Source organism: Motacilla alba, chromosome Z, assembly GCF_015832195.1.
Source record: "Motacilla alba alba isolate MOTALB_02 chromosome Z, Motacilla_alba_V1.0_pri, whole genome shotgun sequence".
Classification (NCBI taxonomy): Eukaryota; Metazoa; Chordata; class Aves; order Passeriformes; family Motacillidae; genus Motacilla; species Motacilla alba.
This window is the reverse complement of record NC_052046.1, coordinates 7568116-7596023: the sequence shown is the minus strand read 5'-3', so window position 1 is coordinate 7596023 and position 27908 is coordinate 7568116. Positions and strand designations below refer to the sequence as shown.

The following is a 27908-nucleotide window of genomic DNA, read 5'->3' as shown; positions in this document are numbered from 1 at the left end:
TTTACCAGAGACATGCCTGATATCACCAGGAAAGCCAGTCTTACCCCACAGGGTGCATGCTCTAAACGGGGGAAAACCAAACAGCACACTCATGTGAAGAAAAAGGCAAAACCTGTGCTTTAAAAGAAATAGCAAACACTGGTGTTGGTGCCCAGCAGTATATATATATATTGTTCAGAAAACTTCCCCAACCTCTACTTCCCTAAAATACCCCCTTTCCTTCCAGTTTATAAAGCCCTTGTGGCACACAGTGCTTTGTTGGGTGAGACTTGTCAGCTCCCTGTGCTTACATCCCATCAGCATGAGGGTATCCCTTGGACTCAGCTTCCTCCTGGCTTTCCTGGACCCAGGTGAGTTTTTCACTGGGACCTGTGGGGTTGTGAGATATGAAAGAGGTTGGGAATGGAGTGCTTCATGTGTGAGGCAATTGCTGCCATCTGAGCCATGAACCCCCCTCATCTTAGAGGATTTGCACTGCAGAGGGGTGAGGGTGACTGGTCTGGGGGGATCTCTGATCCAATGCGTCAATGTGCAGATGAGGGTATTGGCATTTACAACGTGAGCTCGCAGTCTGATTTTCTGTGGTGCTCACTGGTGTTATAGCCAGAACAGACATCAGAGTGACTCAGGTTACCCTGAGGCAGCCAGACCTTTGGTAAGCTGAATTGATCTCCAGGCTCATTTATTTCACTCATGTTCAGGGCTGTGTGACATTTTGGACATAATGTCATCTCAGCTGTCCTTCAGCTCTGCTCCAGAAAAGCAGAGCTGTCTTGGAGGTCTTGGTCACAGCAGATGGCACGGCCACTGCAAGGTGCCTTAGGTGGCACCTGGATTTAGGGAAGTGACACATGTCCTGGACCTGTTAATCTACATGCTGGACTCTGTGGGTGTGTGTCATGGAAGAGATCCTGTTTGGTCTCTGTTGAAATATATGCTATTCCTTTCTAAGTGTTTCCTGAAGAGTATCTGATATTCCAGTCTGATTAAAGTGTTCCAGCAGGTATCTGGTGAAATGGTTTCCCCTAATGCTTACAAAGAAATATACAAAGAGATAATGCTTACAGAGAAAGTCTGCAGTTTGTACCGAGTACAGCCAGTACCTGCTGGCAGCTCTTGTTCCCCAGCCACTCAGGTGCCCTTATTCTTTACAAAGGAAGAATCTGGGGTCTGTGAATCCAGGGACACCTGAGTGCCTGCCAGGATGAAGGGTTTGTAGGGCTGCTGTCATCAGCAGCTCAGGAAAAGCACAACACAGATTGCACAATAAAACATAAGGGAAGAGAAATGTGAAAAGTGCTGATCAATGCTGAAATCAAACATCAGTGAAAGAGGAAGTGAGATCCCTTATGACTGCTGCTCAGGAATGTGTCCTCCTGTCCTCAGGGACCTGCCTCCAGTGTGAGATATGCCACAGCATGGGAAAAAGCTGCTCTGGCCCCATGAAAACCTGCACTGGTGGTGAAGACACTTGTGGCATTATTCTGCATGAAGTCCTAATAGGTGAGACATCCTCTAAGGCAGTGTGGCTTTCAGAGTGGGGCTGGCTTGGGGACTTGTCTTTCTCTCCCTGCTTCTGTCACTGGTATTATGGTCCATCCTTGGATAACCTGTTCATTTTTCTTTTACTGACAGATGACCCAGCGATCAGTATAGTCTGGGATAGGAAAGCTCTTTATTCTTCTATTTCGAGAAGCAGTTTTCTACTGGGAGGGTTTGGTTCTTAGTTGTGGAGGGAAGGACCAAAACCTCATAGTGGGAGGAGACACTGGCTTTTAATTCTGTTGAAGGTGAGTAGTTGAGTCAGGAAGTTGAGAGACTCAACCATGACTTACACTAAGGTGCTGACACCTAGTACTGGGGATGTACTGGTGAGGTGAGGAGATAGAAGCTTGCCTGTCCTCAAGCAGGGATGAGGACACCATGCAATCATGCAGTGCCACCAGGGCTGAGCTATCACCTTACCACAGTAATCATCATCATCATCATCATCATCATCAACCAGTTTAGATTGGAAGAAACCCTGAAGATCATCTAGTTTCAAACCCCCTGCCCTGGACAGGGAGACCTTCCACAAGACCAGGTTGCTTAGAGCCCCATCCAACTTGGCCTTGACACTGCCAGAGATGGGATCCACATCCATAGCTTCCCGTGGCAACTTGTTCCAGCATTTTACCACTCTCACTGTCTAGAATTTCTTCTTAATATCTAATCTTAATCTACCTTCTTTCAGTCTGACGCCATTCCCTCTAGCCCTATTAGTTCGTGTCCTTGTCAAAAGCCCCTCTCCAGCTCTCTTGTAGCTCCTTTAGGCACTGTAAGTTGCTATAGATCACTAGAGGAGCCTGCCCTTCTCCAGGCTGAACAACCCCAACTCTTTCAGCTTGTCCTCAGAGGAAATGTTGTCAACCAGTAGCCATGTCCTGTAGCTGATAAGTCAAAGCTGGTGCTGAGCCCTGACACTGCTGGACGCTCAGTTGTGTTAGAGGCATGGCCTCAGTCATCGCTCAGCCTTAGTGATGTGATTGCTGCCTTTTAGACTGGAGTCTGGCTCACATCCTACCAGCTTTGGTGCTGGCAATTCCAGCGCCTGCCTTCTTCTGCTGCTGCACCCACCTTTCATCCTTCAAGTGCTTCAGCAGACTCAGTTTAGCTGTTCTGCTCCCCTTTACACCCTTTGGGCTTGGCTGATGGGGTAGACCAGACTTGCCTGTGTCAGGATGCTTGCGGCTGGGATGGACTGTGCACTCTGCAGATTTTACACAGGCTAAACAAGCCTGTGCCATGGGTCAGAGACATGTGTCCTACCATCATCTCTGCAGGGTCCTGGATCACTGGTGATGCTTCTCAGGGGGCTCAGGGGTCCCTCTTAGGCTCTGGGACAGCTGCCTAGAAGTTGGTACATGAACTAATGGGAGGGGAAGGGAGTTACTTTGTGTTGAATGACTTGGCATTGCCTTCTGCTTCATGACAGGGGGGATGGCCATCTCTTCATCCATCAAGTCCTGCCTGCCATCCCATGTCTGCCACCTTGGTCCTGTCACTGTGAACTATGGGAAGGTGAAAGCAAAGAGCCACTTGGTTTGCTGCACGGGCGATGACTGTCGGACCACCACCGTGTCATGTAAACTCTTTATTTTCCTTATAGCCATCCCCTCTCTGTCTGATCCATCCCATGGTGAGTCATCACCTGGGTTAATCCTGTCATTCTCTCATTGAAACCAGCTACAGCCCATGTCTTTCATTCCAGTGCCACCAGATAATGATGTGCCTAATGGATACCAATGTCCTGCCTGCTATAGCGTGGACTCCTTTCAGTGTGGTAATGAAGTCGTAAACTGCACTGGATCTGAAGACCAATGTGTTGACCTTGCTGGGCTAATGAATGCTGGTAACTGCCTATCATTTGGGGCTGTTTTTCATCCTCTTGGTAACATGGGTGAAACTAGTCTAAGATAAAACACGGCTGAGATAAGAATGGGCAAAAGGTGTGAAATAAAAAAAAAAAAGAGGAAGATACAAGGAAATTAAAGCTGAAAGCTGAAAACTTCAAGCTGATCAAAGGGCAGGCATTGTTTTCCTTTCCTTCTTCCCAGTCATGCATGGATAATTGCTGGAATTCTTCATAACATGGCATAACTGAGATCAAGAGTGGAACTGGTTTCTTGGGGCAATCTGGTACATGGGTGTGTAACAAACTTGACCAAGTCCCTGAACCTGCTGGCCCTAGCTAGGATGTGTGAGGGTGAGTCTGGATCTAAGCCAGCTGCCTGCTCAGTGGAGGTTCAGATGGAGCTTTGCAGAAACATTTCTTTCCCATGGGGTAGTACCAGTCACTTGGGACAAGACACTGTTGCGGTGGTTCTTCTGCAAGAGGAAAGCTGGGGACAGGTCCCCTGCTTTGAAGTCCAGCCTTTGAACAGCTCCATCAGAAATCTTTTATTCCACCTTAGGTCCTGTAGTTAGAGAGAGGAAAGTAGACAGCAATTTTTCTGGTCACTCTCCTTTCCACTCCTGCTGCAGGTAAAAGGCTTCCATCTGTCATGGCACACCTGTGCTCCAGCAGGCAGGAAAAAGCCCATGGAAATAAAGGGCAGCAACACCAGCCGTAGGAGCAGACTGAAAATCAATTATCTTGTATATGGTTATGGATGAAGTTCCTTTGAGTTGATAATATTGCTAGGTGTTGATGTGATGCCTGAAGGTCCTTCCTATAGACTTTATTAATGTACTGTCCAAACTCTGAATTAGATCATGTTTCACAGAGACAACATGAAGGAAAATAAGAATTTTCATAGTCACAGCAATGAAAATAGAGTGGCAAAATTAATTCAGTGTATGACTGAAATAAAAAATCCTCCCAACTTGTCTTAACTTGATTGATTAGCCACTGTGAATGGAGAAGGCCGGTGCAGTGTGATAAACTGTGCAGAGAAAGCAGTGTAGGGGAGCACAGGAAGATGAGGAGCTAATGGAGTGCCTTTACCTGTTATTTGTATTTAAGATAAAATTGTCCAACAAAGTATTCCAGACCGCCATAATCTGCACAGTAGAGACACATGAACAGCACTAGCAAAAGCAAGCAACTAGCAAAAGGAGCAAGAATAGCTGAATGGGAAGTTAGGCACTCAGCCCCTGCTCAGGTCTCCTCTTGTAAATGCTGCAGTGGTGGCAAAGGACAAATTCAGGTTTCAGTGGGTGTGTCAGTAGGTTTCTCTCTTGGTTTGGCTAAAATCCTATAAAGACTTTGAGAATGAATTCCTCTTAATAAATACTCAGTCTGTATTGTCATTGACACTTCTCAACTCCATGTCATATCTGACTGAGATAAAGTTATCCAGTTTGAATGTCATGAGAGGGTCAGAGAGAGAGGGAGACAATGAATACCTGGTGTACTGTTACATAGCCCTGGTTTCTTTAGGAAGCCAAAGTTTGGGCAGAAGAATCTTTAAACATGAGAAAGAGAAAGACATTTTCACTTTTTTAATTTAAATGCTTAAAAATTTTAAAAGTCATCTTTATTTAGCAGAAAGAAAGAAGACAAACCTTAAATCACTTGTATTTCAAGACAACCAAGATGGCCTTGCTGTTTCCTTAGCTTTGTTCAGGGGATGGGAACAGACAGTGCTGATGGGTTTGGAACCAACTGGATGTAATGAATGGGAAGTTCTTAGGCTGGAAATGGGGACTGCACTGGTGAGGGTGAGATTAATGTTGAGGATTGGATCCTCTGATACATGGCATGTATTTCTTCTATTTCCCCTGCACAGGTGGACTGTCTCTGAAAGCTGCCATGAAGGGTTGCACCACCATTTCTGAATGCAGTATGGTAGGAGATGGAAAAAACAGCCTGGGGATGATGGACATAAAGTTGAAACGGTTCCAATGCAGACCAGCTCCTGCCATGCACAGCATGGTGTACAGTGCTGGGGTTGCCCCTTCACACACAACCTTCCTTCCTGTTCTATCAGGATTCATCCTGGAGAAGGTTCTTTTCTGACTCTCACTAGTGCTGGGTTGAGCAAAACCCACAGCAAACCCCAGCAGTGGTTTGCAACCTAGTCCTTTTTGCTGTAGCTTCTTCTGCATGGGGATTTTATTTTCAGATTAGCTCTTCTTTTATATTTTCACAGAATAAAGACATCACTTACACTTCTTTTGCTTCCTCAGTGATTTAATCTCATTTAATCCTTCATCAGTTCAATTGTGGTTGGTTTTGTGCTGCATTCTCTCAGTGCTTTGTCCATACTGAGACCATATGAGACTGTGTGAAGTCTTCAAACCCTTCACAGGAAGTGGGCACTCTCAAGCCAGCCCTAGAGTCTACATCCACTATCTCAATATAAGTGGCAACTTACAGAAACCACTTTTCCAGGCTCTGAATAGGACTGGACATGAGCTCCTGAGAGGTCCACTCCAAGTAGAAATGTCAGTTGCTCCTTTTTCCAACCCTTGTATCTTGTTTGTCCAAGTAGGAGGAGTCTCTCAGCTCAAAGGGCTGCTTCTGGACCTAGGCCACAAATAGTGTTTGCTTCAGAGTATAAGACACTGCAGTAAGCAATGTGCACCTGGCAAGAAGTTGCCTTACCAGACACTCACCCATTTAGTCTTAAGTTTCATGATTATCTGGAATAAATGCTTATGTTGGCAACTTTTAATTAAGGTAGCTTTCCCCGGTGACAGACCACTAGGAGTCCAACTAATGGGAAACTTCAGCTCAATTCTTATTTCCTCTCTGTCAGCTGAACTACATCCACAGCTTGTGTAGCCTTCCCACTTCTACATTTGCCACCCCCTGGCTATTCTGCCCCAGCCACCCCCTGCCTCATGGGTATCCTTGGGTTGGTATCACACAGAAGCACTGAAGAAAAACGCCTCGTCAGGCAGCGTTGCCATACCTGGGAGTTAGTACTGGCTGTGGGCTAAAGGATGGAGTGGCGAGAGCTCTGAGAGATGCTGAGGTATACAGTGGAGGGGTGTTAGCAAACTTCAGCATCTCCCTGTGTGTCTGCTCGCAGATGAATGTCCCAGTTTGGAGCAGACAACAGGACTATTATACAAAGTTCATGGTTGTGTCTGCCCCTAAAAGCCCCAGCTCAACAGAGCAAGCACGTGTTTTGGGCATGGAGTTCCAGGGATCAAGCAATGCAATTTAATCTCCTAGTTCAGTGCTAGGAAAGCCTTGGCTGCTGAAACCATACCACAGCATGTGGCAGTAGTGAGACGACAACGCCTACATGTGTATGCATGAATGTATACGTGATCAACTTACAACTTGCAGCACGGGGACTGAATGTTCTTGCAGTTTTTCTCTCCCCTGACTTTCCTTTCTTCCCAAACAGGCTGAAACTCCTTTCTTTCTAGTATTCCCACCAAATTATTTGGGATAAAATATCACATTATCTATTATAATAAAGGGGTGTGGGTCTGAGAGTGAAAATTAATTTTTGAGGTAGGTAGTGAACTGATAATACAGATTTAATGCAGGGAAAAGAGTCTGGTTAGACTCAGTTAATTATTTGCAGAGGCTGTACAATTACAGTGTGGACGTTAGAGAAGGAACACAGCTCCCTCTTCATGGTGTAGCCATACACTGATACTGCAGCGACCCACTCATTCAGCATTTTTCCAGATCTGATAAAATCCTGGAATTAAAAAAATTCTCTGTCTGTGTAAGTCATATCCCTGAACACATCTCCTGCACGCTCACGCGGAACACTTCATTACTGTCCATGGCACCCCTGTGGCAGACCTTGATCTGCTTCGCTGGCTTGACCCTTCTCTTTCTGCTCATTCCCCTCCAACCTGTGATGTTATCGGGATGGAAAAGCTGAATGGATCTGTTCAGCCTGGTCAAGACTTGGGTGATACACATCCAGAGAGCCATGGTGCTGGGGTGGTATTTCAAGAAGGACAAGGGGGAGAGCAGACAGCAATATTTCTGATGAGGTTTTGTGGGGCAGAAAGCAGAAGCAGCTTAATTTTGACCTCTATCTCAATGTTGTGGCAAAGAAATCTGTTGCAATCTGTGGCTGCATAGATGATGGAATGATGAGTGGAAACAACCCTGCATCTTTATGACTGATACCCTTGTGCTTGGTCCTGTTCCAACATCCACATTTTAAAATGCTGTTACAAATGGAAAACATGAAATAAAATGGCTTACAGTGAAAGTGTTCAGGAGCATAATCATGTGATTTTACTGAAAAACATAAGGCAGGGATGTGCCTTGTTTACAAGCTATTACCACACTTATGTGGAATTGATAAGATCTTAAAGGGCTCTTGTATACATGGGAGTGCAGCAATAACCTGACAAAACCAAAGGAGAGAAAGCAACACCACCACAGTGCATAGAATACAGCCATTAGACCAAAGGTTCATCAGCTTTTGATGTCTGAAAACTAGAATGAAGGCCTTTCAGAAATGGATGCAGACAGGTTAAACACAGTTCAGGCAGAGCTGAGAGAAACGTGATAGACTGGATGAAGGTGATAGGATGGTGAGCCTTTCTGATTTCAGCTTCTGGCTTCTGAGGAGGGAGATGATGCTGAAGTGTGTTCAGACAAAAGCCACACAAAAGATGGAAAAAAAACCCCTTTTACTAAAGGCCAATTTACTAAACCAATTTACTATGCCAATTTACTAAACCAAATCAAACAGAGGCATCTCGGTATCTTGAGCAAGGAGAGCTGAATGAGCAGCACTTGCCTCTCAGTAACTGCAGGGTGTGACAGCAGAGGTGGGGGCATGTCCAGAGAGTCCCTGTAAAGCTGCCACTCTGGGAAACATGGGAAGCCCCACTGCTCACAGGGTTAAATTGAGGATATGCAGCAAGGAGCAGCCCTTGAGGTCAGAGGCATGTTGGAGAAGGGCAAGAAGAGGTGTGGCCATAACCCACCACTGTAAGTGGAATGACTCCTGTGGATTTTAATGGGCTCTGAACCAGGCCTTAGACCAAAATGGGTTGTTTCCATCTGCAGCTTATTGTTATAATATATACAAACCCTACTCCCACACAGATGTGGACATGCAGACATGTGAATACCAGACCCTCCCTTAGATCTTGCAGATACTTCATTCACCAGAGACACAGGCACTCACAGCTCTGCATGGCTGGAGCTGCCTTCCTCACCCTCAACACCCACCATGTCAACAACAGCCTTTATCTCCACTTTTGTATTGCCAAGAGGGCTCAGACCACTGTCCTGGCTTCCCAGACAGTGGAAAATTGACCATGTCCTGCCATTACCTCTCTCTTCTCTGAAGTTTCGGTTCTTTCCCAAAATGCTGAGCCAGCCAGAAAGCCTGGTGGCAGAGAGAAAACTCATAGCAGATCTAAAACAGGAAGACGGACATGCAGGAATTTTGCTCAAAAGGCTGATGATTTTATAGGGCAGAGGGAAGGTGGGGACACAGCCCTGAGCTCGGTGGAGGGACTGGAATCAGGAGCAGAGCAGGAGAAGTCATGGAGAAGGGGCCACATCTCTGTGCAGCCATGCATCATGCAAGGCAGTTCTTATCAGATACTAAAATCCCTTGGCTCCTTCTTCCTAGCATATCTGGTTGGGAACTGTTTTTTTCTTTTTTCCTCACATTTTGGGAAGCATTCCTGTCCCCAGCTGTTTCACATCTGGAGCTCAGAACACCAGGATCCAGTTTATCTGACCAGAGCTTGGTCTGGGGTTGTATTTGCAGAGAAATGCAAAATTGTTTCCATTTAAAATTTTTTGTTTAATGTAATTACTATGTTTCCCATAAGGAAATTTTTCCAGTACTTTGGGCTAGCAGGTTCAGTGGGTATTTTGGAGCTCACACTTCTTCAAAGGCAAAGTGAGGACAAACAGGGAGTGAACAAGAAGGCTTTATTGCAGACAGGGACAGGTGCCTTGCTGCATACCAGAGACATAAATTTTTCCACCTCTTTTGGGAAAGCATAGGTGGATCTTGAGCAGTCTGACCAAATCTGGGCTTCAGCAAAGGGTCTGCATCTGAACATGTATTAAATTCCCAGGATGGCTGAGTCAACACTGCTCTTGGAGATCAGCTTCTAATTGAACTATACATTCCCATTTGCACTGTGAGACCCACCACTGGTAGAGGCATCTCCACCCCAGACACAAAGTGTTGGGTAGGAAGGATCCCAGGTCCAGAGTGACGTATTTTCCTTGGAGAACATATTTTACCTTAACGCTGTGTAGCACAGAGAGCAAATGCTCCACAGGTCAGAAGTAAGATAACCCCATGTCAAACCCTGCATGGTCTCACCTCCTAACTCCTTGGGCACGTCTACTGGATGAAAACCTGCTGTTCCCAAATTTTCACAATATTTTCCCTTCCCTAGATTGCAAATATGAAGAACAGCCTTTAGTACCCTCTTCTATTGCTGACACATGGAAGAAGCATCTCTCTCTCTCTATACATATCTGAACTAAGGCAGACTGTCTTAGGATCAGAGAATTATTTAGATTGGAAAAGACCTCTAGGATCACTGAATTCTCTCATGCGTATGAGTGAATGAAAACAAAATTTACTCCTGCACCTAACTTGGAATCACCTAATAAATCACTCCAAGCATACTTGTAAGGCTTACCAGTTACTAGGGTAAGAGCTGATGTACAGGTGGCTGGACACTTGGATGCTGCCACTGCTGACACAGTTGTTTGGTTTTCAGATGTCACAGATAGCAGGAAGGGAAAGTTTCTTTTCACAGTTCACTGCATCCCACGGTCACACCTCATGTCAGGTTTCATGTCCAGGGAATAAACCCTTGAGCATCTTACCCACAAACTTGTGTTTGTGCAGTGATGGATTCAGATTTTTTCCTCAGAAGAATCTGGTAGGGAATATCAGACTCTCAGACCTTTCCAAGCAGGATTCCACAGCAAATGGTGTGGCTTGCTAGAGAAAAACCTGAAAACTATTGGCAGATGATTTCCAAAGGAGGAGCTGGTTGTGGGTATTGGGCTCTGTGCAGGCTAAAGGGAGTTGTGAGTTTAGGGAACTACAAAATCTTTTGTGGGGCCCAGATGACGACCCATCTCATAGGGTTGGTTGGATTCAGAGAAGTTGATGCAATTTGGGAAGTAGCTTGTCACACACAGCCTGTGCAAAAAGTCTGATAGGAAAGCTGGCCTCCGTGCAGGAGCTCTGGAGGTGTGGCAGATAATGTTGCAAAATGCTGAGCCATAGAATTAGCAAGAGGGTCAGGGTATGACTAAGAAGTCAGGCTTTTCATAAGTGGTTAAGTTCTCACACAATGTGTCTGTAAAAGGATGGGTTTAAGATGTTTTAATTAGTCCAATTGCCTCCTCATTTTTTTTTTATTATATTGCAAAGACTATGACTGAGTACTCACATACAGTGACAGTGGTCTGACACACAGCTTTGCTGGATGGAAGTTTTTGAAAAGTGTGATTCAGACTGGTTGGTCTAGGACTGTAGCTGTGGCTTTATTTATCTATCTCGTGCTCTCAAACCTCTATGGGTCACTCGGGAAATTCGCAGATATGAGCGTGGGAAACTGTTTTTCTCCTAAAATCAGAGATGAAATTGTCGTTGTTTGCATGATGGCAAAAGGGACACTGTAAGAAATTAATTACAGTGTTATGAGATCCTTCAGATTACAGGAAGTGATGATCATGATGCCAATTACGTGCTAGAGTTGCTATAAACTGCCAAAACTGCTAACAAGTACCACAGGCCATGAATGGCCCCAGACTGAATGCACATGGCGCTTAGGACACTAAGGACCTGTGGGAAATAGAAAAGCCATAGAATTATAAATCACAGATTCATAAAGGCTGGAAAAGCCCTTCATGACCATCAAATCCAACTTTTGAACTGAACACCACCATACCCACTAAACCATATAATGGAGTGCTGTCTACTTCTACTGTACCTGGCAAGTAGACCTGGTCACTGACCAACACCATGAAGGTGTTATCAAGTAATTAACCACTATCATCCCCCATTTCCAACTTCTCTTCCTTCCAGCTTTGTGCAGAAACTCCCACCCGTGGGCTCTGCTCCCTTTGCCTGGTGGGAAAGGTTGAGGGGTAAGATGCCAAAGGCAGCTGTGGAAACTCCCTGTTTGCATGTTCATGGTTGATGTTCAGCCCCTGCAGAAAATCCAGACAGTCTGGACCAAAACCAATCTGCACATCTGGCATACGTCTTTCTCAATCCTTTTTCATGAAGAACATTTGGTGTTTCATGGCTAGTTAAACAACAAGAATGGTGACTCAGACTGTGCAGAGGACGACTTTCAAGCTCTTTAGGACAGTTCTGAGCAGGAGAAGGGGAAGGACTGGTGGGGGATCAGAAGTTACTGGACTCTGTGACGCACATTCCTGGTATGCATCCATGCTCTCCCATACCTCCATCTGTGCTGGTTGCGGCAGTTCCTCTCTCCGCAGCCCATCTGCAGCACATGAGGAACTGCTCACCCACCCTTTTTGGATATTTAGAGGAAGATGGTGTCTGCCTGGTGGTCTGTGGGACATGCTGGAGCCTTGCAGCTATTTCTGGCACAGGCTCTTCCTTCCCCTGCATCTAGATATTCTGCTGCCCAAGTCCTGGCTCGGGAGCAAACCCTTCCTGGCTGAGCTGCACTGCCACAAAACCTCTAAACCCACACCAGGTCAGCTTTTCAGCTCCCTGATGCCTCAACACAACCCACAGAGAAAGTGTCAGTGAAAGGAAGGCTGGTTTTAAATCCAGGCATTTATGCTGGCTTAGGTTTTCTGATTAAAATGAGAGCTGGCTGGGAGCTCATCATGGGCAAATAATGGGCAGGAAATCTCTGAGAGAGGCAACAAAGAGAAAAACAGATTTTCTTCCTGAAAAGACGATTTTCTTCTGTTATTGTTTGCACCTCTGTGGGAAGGTTCAGGTCTCAGTTTCCCAACCTGTAAGAAGGAGTACACCTTTCTCGAGAAGCATTCTTTAGGAAGACATAAGCCGGCACCAGAGTCACCTTTTTCCTCTGCATTATTGGCTTTTGGGTTTCAATAATGGCTGAATTTCTTCACCAAGACATGAGAAAATTCAAAAACATAAATTGAGTTTTGATGCTGTAAGCTGGGCTAGTCATCTCTTAGCTATTATGTAGACAGGTTACAGTGACATAAATGAAAATGAGTGAAATAGCTGGAAAAACATCACTAGCAGGGGAAAATACATGTTAAAATCAGAAAAGAAAATCAAAATTTGAAACAAAAATTCAGCCTGTCAGAGAAAATACTTTCTGCTGTGGGCTTGGCAGTTTGCAGGTCTTGATGCCACGTGCTAAGAAGGCTAAAGGTCCCTTCCCTATTCTTATTCTGCTTTTCCTGATTGTGCCCTGGATCAGCACAGTGAAAGGCATGGTAAAAACTGGTTACTGCAGCAGATGCAGAGGGTGGAGCTTTCTAATTTAATTTTGGCTATCTCCTCTTTCAGCATTTCAGGGTTGCTTTTCAAAGATAAAGGTCCCATGTCTCAGGAAAAACTATAGTATCCCAGAAAAAAAGAGACAGAGAAATCTCAGAAATTACCAGATATTGCACTCTTTTACAGAGCAGCAAGTTGCAATTGTTTTTCTCTGCAGCTTCTCCAGAAAATTGTCAGCCAGGAAAACCAGATTTCCTGGGGTGGCCTTTTGATGGGGTCACACAACACCTCTGCTGGGGATGTAATCTCTTGGCAGGTTTTATTGCTGCATTTTTTTTTTCTCTTTCTCCCTTTTCCTCTCTGGCCTTTCTGACAATCCCTCACACTTGCTTAAAATTTGCTTGAAAGTGACTTTAATGAGATCAGAAAGTCATTTAGAGGTTGCAGAAAGCATGACCTCACACTTCCATTGTATCCCTAATTGATACTGCAGGTTATCCTGTACTAAATCAGTGTGCAAAGTTCATAGTATTGTCATTTGTCAGTATTTTTAAACCTAATTACCTAGGGAAACAAAGCATTACATTTACTTTTCCCCTCTATTTGTTCCCTCTTTCCCCACTATGTCCCCAAAAGTATGATTTCTACCATACTTTTCATCTAGTAAGAGATGTGCAAGATTTTAATTTGGTCACAGTTTTGTGAAAACTGGCAGCTGGATAGAGCAGAAAGAGCTGCGTAATTGCTGCTCCCTGCTCCTTCCACACAAGCCAGAGGCAGAGTTCTGCACAATGTACATGATATTGACCAAGAAGCACTGGGTAATGAAACAATTCAGATGCTGCTCCAAGCCAGCCACAGCACAGGACCCAAATCTCCAGCCAAACTAGTAGCAGATTCTGGAAGGAGCTGCAGTATCAGAGTGGAGGAGATTGGAAAGGGAACTGTAGGAAAGGTCACCTTATTAACTCTGTTGGTCACAGAACAACTTATTTTTAACAGTGTCTTTTCCCCACAGGAATAATTTTCTCTTTATAGTTTCCAGATACAATTCTCATGTCTTTAGCAGCTGCATCAGCACTGGATTCTTGGATGCTGCATTTGGTGCAGGCATTACCGTGCCAAGAGCGGTCATAGGCCACAGGGAAAAGCCATGGAAGGGGAGAAGCTGCTGCTTGGCAGGACCTATAATGGATTTACAAGAAGAGTGGAGGCAGGGGAGGAAGCTGGCTTCCACAGAAGGGCTGTAAATGCCCCTCCACTGCTGGAAGTGATCCCGCAATTCCTTTTGTTGTTGTCTCTGACTTCCATTAGAATCACTGCTAACCCACATGCACTGCAAACTGAGAGATTAGCAAGAGGACAGCAGACACCTTTTGATAGGTCAAGTTTTTGACCCTTCTTGGCATTGGATGCACACCTACTTTGAATATCTGGCTGCTTCTTTTGTGCCCGAATGGCAGGTGATGAGTTTGAGAAATCTGCTCCGGCTCTGAATACTGGGCAGATGCAAAATTATTTTCCTTTATTTGCTTCTTCTGTGTTTGCCCAGATGCTGCTGCATGCCCTTGTGAGGTTCCACTTATTTCCCCCTGAGGTGCAGTGTGCCAGCAAGAAGGCATGTGGCTGTATTCCCTGCACAGCAAGTGAATTTTCCTTGCAATCCTCAGGCCTCTCAGTCACTGTGGATCAGACTGGTGGGAGCCATGAGCAGCGTGTAAAGGCAAGAGGACAGTACATCCAGTGGGAAGGGGACATAAAGTTCTCTCTGTTGTTGCCAGTAAAGCCAGTGAATCATCTCTTCCTACAAACAGTTGTCTTGTGCTGCTGGCTGCTTTACACAGCCCTCAGCTTAATCAAACAACACAGATTTGGATGCAGCTGCTGACCAAAAGAGTCTCTTCATCTGAGACTTCTTGCTCAGATATGGGGTAAGGATGAGGAGATATTTCCAGAAAACATGAAAATTATTTTCTTACATTGCAATGTACTATTGCGACTGGGAAAGACCTTGGGAACTGTCAAAGCCTGATTCATCTGTTGGGGCCAGGGTAGTTTTTGGCCAAATCTCACAGTTTTATTACAAGTTTGGAATTTTTAAAGTTTAGGTTTTAAATTTCATGTGTGGAAATAGGTAGAAACCTCTGAGTCTTCATATCTTTCTTGACTAATATGATTGCTCCACAGAAAATTAGTCTGAAACCAGCAGGACACCTCCATTTCTTGGCGGTCTGACTGTGGCTAGCCTCTAACAAAGATACCTCTCCTACATTTCCTTCCCCATATTTCCTTCCCCTCCACCCATTTTAAAAAGGAGAGGCTGGCATCATTTTCTCTTTTTCCTTGGGAAATCAGGACAAACTTTAGAAACCATTACATATGGTCTAGATGGCTGTAAGTCATGAGAAGAAACCCCCACAAAAATCTTAAACAATTAACTGAAACCCAGGTGACACTTTCCATTCTAGAATAATGTCTTATGAGTAAACACTTGGTTGGCTGTTGTGAGCTCATCTCAGTGAAGAACATTGTTCTCTCCAAACAGTGAGGAGCCAGCCCATGGAAAATGGAGAAGGCTGACATTATTATATTTTTAAATCCTGAGCAGTTGAAAAGCTTTGTATTCCCACACTACACTTTCCTATCTCTAAATGAAATGCTTCATGAACACTTTTCTTGGGTAAAAATTTATTTCAGCTGAAGCTTAGCATAGGAAAATTTAAACTAAGTGACTTTGCTGGGTCAGCTTGACAATAAAATCCACATCCGTTCAAGTCTCCACAGCTTCTAACAAGCATCACTTCAGGCTTTTCTTGTCTCTATTACTACTGATCAGCTGGGCTTCTTGCAGAGGTGATAATGTCACTGTGGTCTTTGCCTCTAACTGTATGGTGCAGTGAGTTTTGGGAGATGATTTCAGTGACAGTTTTGGGCTTTTCAGCTGCTTTCAGTGATGCTCAGTCTGCCTCTTTCATAGACAGGGAGGTTGCAAAGTTGGAGCAGAGATTGGTCAGAAAATATCTGATGATAACCTAACGAGGATGGGAATGAGAAGCATGTTTCTCTCTTCCTTTCCAAGCTGTGGCTCTTGTTGGAAATGTGTTTCCAGCCTCAGATGGAGTCCTTTCATCAGAATTACATTCTCACAGGTGACTCTAAACCTGAACCAATTGTAGATGAGTCAAAGACAGTGAGCCTGGGTGTAAGTGATCCCACCCTCATTTGTAATTTCAGCTCACAGCTCTTTCAGAGCTACAGCAGTTTGTGGAAAAGATCAGTTTGGATAAATAAAGGGCTTAACTGACAGTCCAAGAAGAGATGGGGGCTACCATGTGGGCACAACCTGGGAGGAGGTGATACTTCATACTTGTTTAAAAAATTTGTTCGAAAATTCCCAGCGGGAGAACCTTGAATAGCTGCAACTCTTGCTGTGAGAGTAACAGTTGTCCTGAGCATCCTCAAACAGTTCAACAGGCAGGATAGGTTTCGAGGGAAAAGGTTTGTGCAGGGTTCACCCGTGTCTTTGAAGCCGCTGTCTGCAGAGGTTTTCTCAGCTCTGCTCCGCCAGCGCCTGGCAATCAGCTCGGGTTTCTGACAGCTTCTGTCATGCCATGCTTAAAATATTGTTATGTGCCAAGATGAATGTATTATATTCATACAGAGCCAAACATTTTATTAAAATCTTAAGAGATAATAAATTTATTATTAGTCCAGTTGCAATGATACTAAGACTTATAATCCAGATTAATACAGAAAAATCCTTATTAGTCATAATGCTCTTAAATCTGCTACAAAGGAAAGTTGCAATATCTAATCTTCCTCTCCAGTTCTATCCTCACCTTCTGATGTCCCTGAGTCTTGTGGCTGATGGCACCAGCCTCCTTAAGCAGAGAGGTGGTGGTGGCTTGTCTCTGTGAGTCATCAGTGTCCTGAGTTGTCACCAAGCACAAGCACAAAATTCATGGTTGTACTCTTTGCTCCTCAGGCCTGCAGTCTGTTTGAGGCAATTTTCATGTGTTTTTTTTTGTTGTTGTTGTTGTTGTTGTTTTTTTTTTTTTTTTTTTTTTTTTTTTTTTTTTTTTTTTTTTTCTCATTACATCCTTTCTCCTTCCTAGCAGTTTCCAGGTAAAGTTTAAAAGTTGCACAACAGCTTTCCCCAGCCTCAATTAACCTAAAGGGCTTTTTCTTGTTATGCAGTGACTACCTATGCTTGCCATTTTTACCCTATATGGTAACACAGAGATAAAGCCAGAACAGGTTATACAGAACTTACTTGACCACTGGCAATTGTTAATGTAAACTAACACCAGCCCAGGTCAAGATAAGCTTGGATGCCAAAGCTTGTGTCTTTCACCAGCAACTTCAAGAATTATATTTACTGGGCTGTATCAATGCTTTGACAGAGGCAGACCTCCAAATATTTTTGCATCCTATGGCAGAAGAAGGAGACTCCCAAAGACAAGAAGCCACCTACAAAGATGTGACAGGACCCAGCTTAGTGACACACCCTTGTTGATGTGCTCAGGTGAAAGTCTCATCATTGCATGTGGGATGAGAACTAGTGGGATGATTTTTTTCATCCCAGGATGCAAGGAGCTTTTGTCTATTGCTGGCTCTCCTCATCCTTTTCTCCATTGTATGTGTGTTCTGTTGAGGTTGTATTGTATCTGAGAGAAGGACCATGTTTGTTTCTCTTTTCTTTCTTCCTTTACTGACAACTGTGAACTGTTTTCAACCTTTAGTCTCTGAGGTGGCTGGAGACAGTCACAGCAGCTGATACTTCTGCAAAGGTTTTTGTAATGGGCAGTGCTGTCAAGATTCCCTTGAGAATAATGAGAAGAGTCTCAGGGCTCTGTTCAATCCCAAAAGCAGTTTTCCCCCTCTTTATTAACTTGAAAAAATTAGTGAGATGCAAAAAAATTTAAAATTTGTTTTGATTATTTTTTCCAATAAATCGTCCTGTGCTTATTTATTTATTATTTATTATATTTATTTATTTATTTATATGTGCTTATTTATATTTATTTATATGTGCTTATTTATTTATTATTTATTATATTATGGGTGTCCACCGTGCTAGGCCTGCTGCAGCTGGTGGTCAGCTTAGAGATGCTGAGGTTGTCTGATCGGGTGGGTGTGCACATGCATCTCCCCTGGGTGTCAGTCCTTCTCCTGTTCCAAGGGCAGTCCCTCACAGCAGTGGCTTCCCGATGGCAGGGGTGCTGCTGCCACCTCTTGGAGCTGGGAATAAGGAGCTAGCCCAGCATGGGAAGCACTGTCATGGTGCACTGGAAGAGGCCAGTGTGTGGAAAGCACGGGGTGGGCACCTCTTGGTTTTGGTCATGCCTTTCACGTGGTAAACTGTGCTCTGGTGGAGGCCAAAGATCTGAAGCAGGTGCGAATTTTGGTCTTGTCTAGATTCTCAAACAGAACAAGATCATCCATATAGGTATTTCATTTCCAAAATATGTTTTTTCAATTCAGGACATAAATGGCATGTGATGTGGCCCTCTGCAGTTTCCAGGGACAGCTGTACAGCCGTGTAATGAAAGTCATCTTTCTGAAGCTATTATTGCCTCTAAAATGCTATTAAAATTCTTCACTGCTATATGCATTACTTTCATGATGACAAATGGAAGGGTGGAAACCAGGTTGCTTTAAAGTCACACTAAGATCTGACCTGTTCTCTATGTAACTACAATCATTACTTTCTGTTCTTCACTATCTTGGTTCTTAAGTGGTGCTTATCAGCATAATATCTGTGTGCTATCTAGGAATGCATTAAGCAACAGATGTTACATGCTGAGCTCCCATCCTGCTCATGAGAGAAAAATATGTGTAATTATACTGTTTTGTTTGAAATGCTCATTGCAGCATGCCAGTCTCTCCCTCTCTGTGCTTCTTCACAGAGGCACACGTGCAGACACACATGTAGAGCTCTCCTTTTAAGATGGTGGAGGTACACCAGGAGGTAGGGAGGCTCCTGATGGCTTTTAGCTATGGGGAGGTTATGCTCCATGGAGTATGGCTGCCCCCACACAGCCTCTTCCTTCTAGAGAGGAGGGTAGATTTCAGTACTGCACAAAGAAGAAGCACTGAGGGCAGTGTCAACCCTGAAGCTGCAGGCTTGTTTAAGCAGTTTGGTCTCCTGCAACCAAGACCTTTGCAAACAGTGAGTGGAAGTGATTTGTGCTGCTCTCTGGGAATGTGGCGGCAGCTCACAGCAGCCCAGGATCCAGAGAGAGTCTAGCATTGCCCAGGCTTATCCAGGCAACAATGTGTTATGCTGCACAAACCATACCACAGTGAGTCTGGGCATAGGACCCTCCTGCTTCCCAGTTTTTCCTCGGACAGTCCCTCTTGTTTCCTCCCTGATTCCTCTGTTTTTACCCCTGTCCATTTGGGGTGGTTGGAATGGGAGCTAAGCCAGAAGCTGCTCTACTGTGGAGGTGCTTGCCTGTCTGAGGCCAGCCCAGCACAGGGCTCAGGGCAGGGAACATCCAACAGCAGAGATCCATACAACCAGGGATCCAGCTGTGTTGAGGGTGCTACCCATGCTGTGGGATCTCTGCTGTCTGGCTGTTGGTTTCTAGCTGGGGCTGAAGGCACCATCTCTGATTTACAAGCCTTCTGTGACAGTCTTGATCTGCAGATCACCAGCTTTTAAATTTTTCAGGAGTTAAATTCTGGGGAAGTGAGATAGTGAACAGCAGCTCCTGAAGGAATGGTGACTGACTGCTGGATCAGTCTCATTTGGTGTCCCTCCTTGACATAAGGCTACAACACAACCATCCTGGCAGGTTGGTTGGAGAGCTGCTGTGGCAGGAGTATGCAAAACATTTTTTCAAAGGGCCTTGGTTTGCTCTCTAACCATCATCTGAAAAAGATACTTCATTAAAATACGTTTTACTGAGAAAGGGAGGAGGGACTGGACTGGAGCAAGGTGGTAGGGAGGTAACTGTAATGCAAGAGAGCGGTCCATAGCACATTTTAGTCAATCATTTATAGAAACTATGAAAAGGAAATACAAATCCAGGAGAGGGACTACAACAGCCAATTTTGTGGCATTTTCTGTAAACAGCAATTGACTGATGTTCCAGTGACTCATTCACATGGCATTTTCCCAGATCTGATAATATCCTGGACTATGAGCAACTCTCCTATCTATGCAGATTTTTTTTCTTAAACATATTTCACGCACCTTTGTGCATAACATAACATCGTTATGTGTGTAATTGCGTACTGGAGATCTCTATCCTCTGTTTCTCTCCTTTGCTTACGTTTGCCTTGGCTTATGATCCTATCATGTGCTGAAAGCTGAGCAGGACAGATCCGGCAAGACGGGTCAGTGCTTGACAGGGAAACCTCTGATTAAACCTCTGGGTCCTGCAGCAACTGCTGACAGCATCTGTGAGGGATAAACTCCTTCCAGACAGGCTGGGTAGGACACTGCCTATGGGAGCACCGTTTTCCGTACATGTGGTCATCCAAGTCAACCACCAGCTGATATTGTAGGACTTTTCCATGGGATTTGCAGTTTTCTTCACAGTTATGGGTTGTCAGCAGGCACAAAGAAATTTAAGGTATCAGGAATGCTTTCTTCAGGACCTTCAGGACATTAGCTTCATTTCAATAAGTAGATGAGTGTTGAATTAGCTCAGAAAAAACTCAGAATAATGTAGACTTTGACCCTGGATTATGGATTAGGGTCAGTCTGTTGAGACCTTGAAGATGATCAGGATGCATTAATCTCAGCTGCTCTGTGTTGCTCAGTCTCGCTATCCTGTTAGCAAGTGTGAATCAACAAATGCAAATTATGAACACGTTTTTTCCCTCAGTGCTGACAACGTAGAACATAACATGTTTTTGTCACTCCTGGGTCATATCTTGCTCTATGCAGATGTTGATCAGGGCATGATGTCTTCCATCAGGCTATTGCCTTTGGGTACAAGGCACCGTGATGGATTATTTTGGCAGTGCTTCCAAAGAAGTCAGAGTCCAAAAAATATGGGGCAATAATATGACAGAAATAAAAGCTAATGAGAACTTATCCAAAGCTCCTGAACAAACACACGCTTTGAGAGGCCAGCTGCAGCCCAAGGAGACCACGGTGAAGCCAGATATCTCTGTTCTCCCATACCACTATGTGTCTTCAGCAAATGTACTGTGTCCCATACGATTGCTGATTGTAAAATTTCCCCTTTGCTGCTTCTAATGTGATTGCCAATGCAGGCTTTAAATGAGGTCCTGTGAGTCCAGAGGATCTTGTTCATGTCCTAAATTCCCAGGATGACCCTTGGCAAGCCCCACAGCACTTGCAAGGGAGTGAGACCCTGCTCTGACACTCCTTTTCCCTGCTACACTACGGCTCCCACGTGGATCAGGGACTGGACAGACCAGGAGGGAGGAGGGTGCAAGCTCTCACCCCAGGCGCAGAGGAGGGAGTGTGGCCAGGGGTCCTGCAATGCTCCCAGGGCTCTGGCAGTGTTTTTGTCCCACAGGCCCTTGTTGACAGTATTGTGTGACTGCAGTGGGGTGGTGTGGCATTCAAAGCTACCATCCCATGGAGCTGAGCAGAAGAGAAAGCACAGGAGGGGAGATGGTGCTTGCACAGGGGAGGAGGCAGGTGAGCAGAGAGCAGGCTCTGCTCTGCTAGCTTGCCTTCTCCTGTGAAGCACTGTACAAACAGAAAAGGCCATAAAATATGAGATGAACAAGACAAAGTCAGTTATTTACTGCCCTGAGCATGATCGTTCCCCATGGTGAGTTTTCAAGTGCCTTTTGCTTCAAGACTGCTTTTAAATGACGCATGTGATGTGGCCTCCTCCAGCTCCTGAAGGGAAAGAGAAAGGAAGCTCTACCACAGTGCAATAGATATCCCTCAAGTAAAGCTTTTGCTGTATCTAAAATGTCATTGAATTGCTGCATTGCTGTAGGCATTATAGTAAGTGCTCTGGTGAGCTGAAGAGTTGCTCTGCTGGCTTGACCTGTTGCAGGTATGAAGGATGCTCCCACTTGTCCCTCTGACCACTGACAACACCAGTGGTAAAGTGGATGTCCTTGGCTGTCCTGGAACTGGAAGAGGTCACTATCTGCACTGCACAGTGGAGAAAAGAGTAATGAGAAGGATGACCCAGCAGCTGATGACACTTCCAGCACTCAGCTGGGGCTGGTGTTTTAGCAAAGATCACACAACATGCTGCGTGCAGGTGCAAATGTCTCCTCTGCCTACCACAGGCTGCATCTGAATAAGGTGTTTTGGCCACCCCCTGCAGATGGGGAAATGGGCAAGGAAGAGAGTGGGTGCTCAGGTCTCACACTGGTGAACAGTAGAGGCGGAATTTATTTTTACCATTTTCATGTCATCTCAGATCTGAGCAATTGAAAAACAGCAGCTAGTAAACTCTGTTAGTCTTTTGCTCCTGTGACTTAAGTACTGAAGTGGTGGATATCCCATTCCACTGGACAGCACGGGTAGCCAGGCAGTGGTCGCTGGGATGGGTTGGACCTGTGAAGATCCATGAGAGTGTAACATGAGACGAGTGTGTGAACAGAAGAAAAGTACTTCCCCAGAACTATTTTACAATCTTCAGTGATTCACAGTTCAGGGACCACTTGTGATACAGGGGTGTCCATGCTTGGATTTTTATCTTCATGAATTTGTCTATCTTTAGATGTCTTTTTAGGACCTTCAGCATTCTGTGTAAAGGGCTTTTAAACATTCATTACATAGCCTAGTGCATTAATAGCAGTTTGAGCTTAGTCTGAGCAAAGTCATTGCAGCAGTCACATATTTCCCAGCAGATTCTTCACTGGCTGCTCCTGTAGGTGTGAGGTCCAGACAGATCCCTGCTGTGCCTAATGCTAGAGTTTGGAACATATATGAGTAATTGAGGTGCCAAATCACTGCCCATATCTTCACAGACCTCTTATGGTTTGTATCTTGTGGCCGAGCCTGGGGGCTGTGCTGTGGTCAGAGGCCCATCATATCAGGTCCTATGCTGATACATGCTAGGTAGTTCCTGAGAGCTTGAACTTGTTCGTGTCAGGAGTGAGGGACAGATCCTCTGCCATTCTCATAAGATTATATATTGATAATTTGATTTGATAATGAGGTTCCTAGGAAGTCAAAATTCAGACGGTGGTGTGTAACAGTTACTTCTTCACTAGGAAATGGCTAATAGGGATGTGTACATTTGAGGGTCTGCGTAAAAACAAACACAGGGACAAAAAAGACAGTGACAAAAATTAGCAATTGCCATGTGTTAGGGATGTCTGCACTGTCAGTGGTGACTGAAATGTGGTGTCTTGTGCTTAGAGAAATAAACTGCATGTCAGTGCTATGCTTGCTATGGGACAATTCATGAAGCTGCCACTTGTGTCATCCAGAACTTGTGCTGGGAAACTACATGAGCTAGGAAAACTGGCTTGTTTTCAGGGCCCATCAACAGAAGGATTTTCAGCTTCTCTGCATTCCTCTGGGTCAATGTCTTCACATGCAGGAACTGAAAGAATGAGAATGGACAGGAAGCAATTCAGATCCACACTTGTCCTCTCTTTCCTGTGTCTCAAAACAGCACAAGAGGCAAAAGGGGCTGGGGGATCATGAGGGTGGTGGGGCCTAGGTGATGCTGGAGGAAACTTCTACTTGCACTGAAATGCCTGTGGGGATCCTTGAAGCTCCAGGAGAGGCTGGGCAGTGTCTAAGGGGATTTGTGGGCATGTCTGCAAAGAATGTGTGGCATCTCCTCACAGCTGAGATACTGGGAGCTTATCGGGGTTTCCTTTGGATGCCTTCACGTCTGCGCCAGCAGCAGCAGCCCTCTGGGCTGGGGGGGGCTGGCACTGGGAAAGCTGACCCAGCCATCTACTTCCTGGCCTTTCCCTCCCCTCTGGAGAGACAAATCCCACGAGGCAGGCACTGCTCAGCACTGATGTGAGTCATGCCAGATGCTGTATGGTCTTCAGACATGCTGTGGCAGGTGTGATATGGGAGAGCACAGTTGTGTTCTGGGGGAGATAGCTGGGTAATTCACTGATGACACATATGGGCAATGATCAGTGTCACCAGCTGGCTTCTCACCCCACAAAACATCTGGATAACAGACAGCAGAAAAGATGGACTTTTTACAAGGGCCTGAAGTGATAGGGCAAGGGGGAATGGCCTTAAACTGGAGTAGGACAGATATTAGATATTAAGAATACAGATGATAGTTAATTAAGATAATAGATATTAAGAATAAATTCTGTGAGGGTCATGAGGCTCTGGCACAGATTGCCCAGAGAAGCTGTGGCTGCCCCATCCCTGGAATTGTTCAAGGCCAGGTTGGATGGGGATCTGAGCAACTTGTTCTAGTGGAGGGTGTCCCTGCCTATGGCAGAGGGTTAGAATGAGGTGGTGTTTAAGGCCCCTTAAAGCTAAAATGTTCCATGATTCTCTGATTCTGTGGCCTGCCTATGGGTTTAGCATCATCTCTTGAAAGGCTTACAGGCATAACTTCTATGAGCGGAATGTATGGATGCAGCACACCCCTAAGCACCTAGTGGTTGTGAAGAACTACTGGCTCAACCTTGCCCAGCAGCAGAGGGAGCATGGCTGTGTGATTGTCAGCAGGCCCTGCTCTGGTTTTGCTCTTTGTGAATGTCAACACAAGCTTGTGCTTTTTGGTGCTGCTCAGGCAGATGCTGGGCTGGTGTGTTTTGCAGAACATCCTGCACTCCAGACTGGCGTGCCTGGGGAAAGCATGAGGCAGAAGAGACAGCATGGGATGAAGTACAAGGGGTTTTGTCAGTGGCGTTGTTTGTTAGAGCCAACTCATTGCAAACGGTCCAGCAGGACTCAGCCACACTGTGCTGTCTCTGGGTACAGTCTGAGGCAGGGAAATACTCAGAGCAGTGTGCTGGCTTCACCATGCTCTGCAACTTCAAAACCTCTTTTACCCGATCCAGCGTCTCTTCCCCCAGCCTACAGATCGCCCTTTAATCTCAGAATGTGGGTGTTTGTGCTCCTGTAGGAGAAAGACTGGTTGCTCTTTTCTCCAGGGTGATGATGTCCTGTGAGCCTGTAGCTTCCCCAGCTTTCACTTTATCTGTGGATTGAAAGCAGAGCAGAGCAGGCAGCTCAAAGCTCAGAGAGAGCACCTGAACCCACAGAGTCTGCTGCTCTGTCTGTGGGCCTGAGCAGCCCCCCAGCAGAGTCCCAGCACAGGCAGGCAGAAGCTCTCACACAGAAGGGTAAAGTGGGAACATGGCCTTGAGCAGGTCAGGAGAACAAGATGGTCATGGAACTGAGGGATGATGGCAGGTGAGGAGCCAGCGTGACCATGTTGGAAATCTCATGGTACCTTGTGGGACCTCTGCTGCTTACAGTTCTGGTGCCCCAAACATAAGAAAGACATGGAACTGCTAGAGAAAGTCCAGAGGGAACCACTAAGTTGATGAGAAGACTAGAGCACTTTCCCTACTAAGAAAAGGTTGTGGCTGTTAATCCTGGAGAAGACAAGGTTGTGTGGAAACCTCATAGGAACCTTCCAATATCTGAAGGGGCCCAAAGGGATGCCAGAGAGAGACCTTTTGTTAAGAGCTGTAGTGATAGAACAGGGAATAATTGTTACGAACTGAAAGAGGCGAAATGTAAACTAGATCTTAGAAAAAATATGTGAAGATGGTGAGATACTGGAAGAAGATGCCCAGGGAAGCTGTGGATACCCCATCCCTGTCAGCATTAAAGGCCATGTTGGATAGGGCCCTGAGGAACCTGGACTAGTGGGAGGGGTCCCTGCCTATGGCAAGGGTGGATTGGCACTGAATGTTCTTTATGGTTCCTTCTAATCCTTGACATTCTATGATTCTATGACCTGATCTACTCTTATGCCTCCATTTCACTCTCTGTTAAATATCTGTGGGTGCGAGAGATTTTCCAGGGCTTTTCACAGATCAAAGCTGGTGGGTGCCTCAAAAACCATCATGCTTTGCTCTATTTAAGAATGACTTCATCCTGTCTGATAAGTCAGATGAGGGCAGGAGGAGCGTGGCCCAGTATGGGGTGGACGCGTTCCTGGTGAGCAGGAGGGTTCCACTCTGTTGCCCAACAATGAGGCCAGGGCCACCCCTGGCAACGCCATCACACACAGCCCTGCTCTGTCCCTAAAGACAAAGACAAATAATTCTGCTCCTGCTGGCAGCATTACCTCATGGATTACCTCTGTCTGAGTAGCCCCGCAGCTGTAGCAGCCCTGAGGCTGTAGCAGGGCAGCACCCTGCCCAAGGCAGGAGCCCACCCACGAACGACTCCGTGTCTCCATATGTCCCTCCACCTCCCACTTCTGACCAGAGTGACTGGAGCAGGCAGGTGTCATGGAAGAGCAGCACACGCAGGTGATGAACTTTTGGCTGGCTTCAGGGCAAGGGACAATGGGTGAGCTGAAAGGCTGTGGAGGCCAGTATCCTGAGAATGAAGAGGTTGGTGGTACAGAGAGCAAAGACATCTGCTGAGAGACATGTGGGGTGTGTGAGACTTGCTTGGTGCCTGCCATCCATAAAGAAGAGAAGGAGATAGACCATGAGTGTGGAACATGAGACCATAGGGAGAAGGTGCTCCAGGTTATGACAAACAGGGTCTGTTCTGGACAGCGAAGGTCATACCAGTGCTGTTATGATCTCTCTGACTGGGTCTTGCTTCCTGAAGGGCACTGGAGATATTTTAGTGCCCTGTTCTTTTGGTCAGATTGAGGGACAAGCTGTTCTTGCCCATGGTGAGCAGCTCTTCTCCTCAGCTCTCTGTTTATGCTCCTCTTGGCCTCTGGGGAGAAAATGCTCCACCAGCAGGGCTGAAGTGAATGGAGTGGCAATGTTCCACTTGCTGATTAGCCCAATTAAGAGATAAATTAGCTCCTGGGTGCAGAGGAAGCATGTGCACTGTCAAATTGAGTCAGAGAAGTTATTCCTTGCCGAATGCCCTGGAGTGCCTGGGTCCTCATTCTTCCCAGGGCTGCTCTTACAGGACCCAGGGGCATTTTTCTCCTGATTCTTCATTATCTTGGATATCAACACCAGAACTGTTGGTGGACCTTGACTGTGCTAAAACTTTCCTTTCGAAGCTGAGATTTTATTAGTAGTGCTAAAAGCACACCTGTCTTGGGGAGGAAAGTGGGTTTGGTTTAGCCGTTGGCTGCTTAATATGAAGTGGAAAACATGGCAAAATCATTGTCAGACCACTGTTGAGTGAAGTTTCAACCTGTGAGGGTATCAAAGCAAACATCAGGAGGTGGTATGGAGCTAAGCATGAGCAGCCAATGATCTTCCAACAAACCTTACAGGATCACTAAGTGATAGCACCTGCAAGAAGTAAGTTAGGCTAGTGGGCTAATCGTTAGGCTGATGGGCTAATGCTGCACATGGACAAATGGCTTTGAGAATTTGGCTGAAAATCAGAGGAAAGTGTCTAATCTTCAGAGCAGCAAATTCTGGTAACAAGGTATGACAGAAGAAGTTGGGCAACAATCATCTACCACTCAAATGCAGGTGACCAAAGAGCAGATATGGTGTGCCTGCCTATGTCAGTAGGGGACAGTATTTAGTGACCCCAGAGATCCTCATCAGCCCTGCGGGTAAGTGAAACTGAGCAAGTATGAACAGGTTGCTGTTGGGAAACCAGCAGATATTTGCAATCCAGCCCTTGGCTGACTCACTTGGCTTGCACTTGCTCAAGATCATCATGTCTGGATGCAGGCAGAAGGGGGAGTCCAGCCCACCTGGCAGTCATGGGGTTGCATGTTGGAGCCCATCACTCCATGTCTGTGTGCAGACACGGAGGAAAAGTGCCAGTATCTAGCGTGACTCATAGGTCGGGCCTCAGATGCTTATTATAGGTGAGGAAGAATTACCCTTTGGAGCCGCCCATTTTTCTCTGCTTGTTATAAACTCAGGCACAGGCTCACACACTTTGTGTTTGTGTACTCGCAGAGCAGAGGTGCTCTGACCGACTTGACCTTTGGAAAGGTGATGGTTTCATTATTTTTACAGTCCTTGAACACT

At 45.6% G+C, this 27908-nt stretch overlaps 1 protein-coding gene across 1 annotated transcript; it reads left to right on the top strand.

The window, feature by feature from the left end:
* The first annotated feature begins 220 nt into the window (after positions 1-220).
* On the top strand, positions 221-5655 carry LOC119695612 (phospholipase A2 inhibitor and Ly6/PLAUR domain-containing protein-like). Its single transcript, XM_038124466.1, has 5 exons — positions 221-350; positions 1387-1503; positions 2975-3124; positions 3251-3391; positions 5271-5655. The coding sequence occupies exons 1-5, from the start codon at positions 302-304 to the stop codon at positions 5498-5500; spliced, it is 687 nt and encodes a 228-aa protein (XP_037980394.1). The 5' UTR covers positions 221-301; the 3' UTR covers positions 5501-5655.
* The last annotated feature ends 22253 nt before the right edge of the window (positions 5656-27908 follow it).

Coding starts and splice junctions, on each gene's coding strand:
- LOC119695612 (XM_038124466.1), top strand. CDS start 302: ATGAGGGTATCCCTTGGACTCAGCTTCCTCCTGGCTTTCCTGGACCCA. Junction 351..1,386: donor CCTGGCTTTCCTGGACCCAG/GTGAGTTTTTCA, acceptor TCCTGTCCTCAG/GGACCTGCCTCCAGTGTGAG. Junction 3,392..5,270: donor TGCTGGGCTAATGAATGCTG/GTAACTGCCTAT, acceptor TCCCCTGCACAG/GTGGACTGTCTCTGAAAGCT.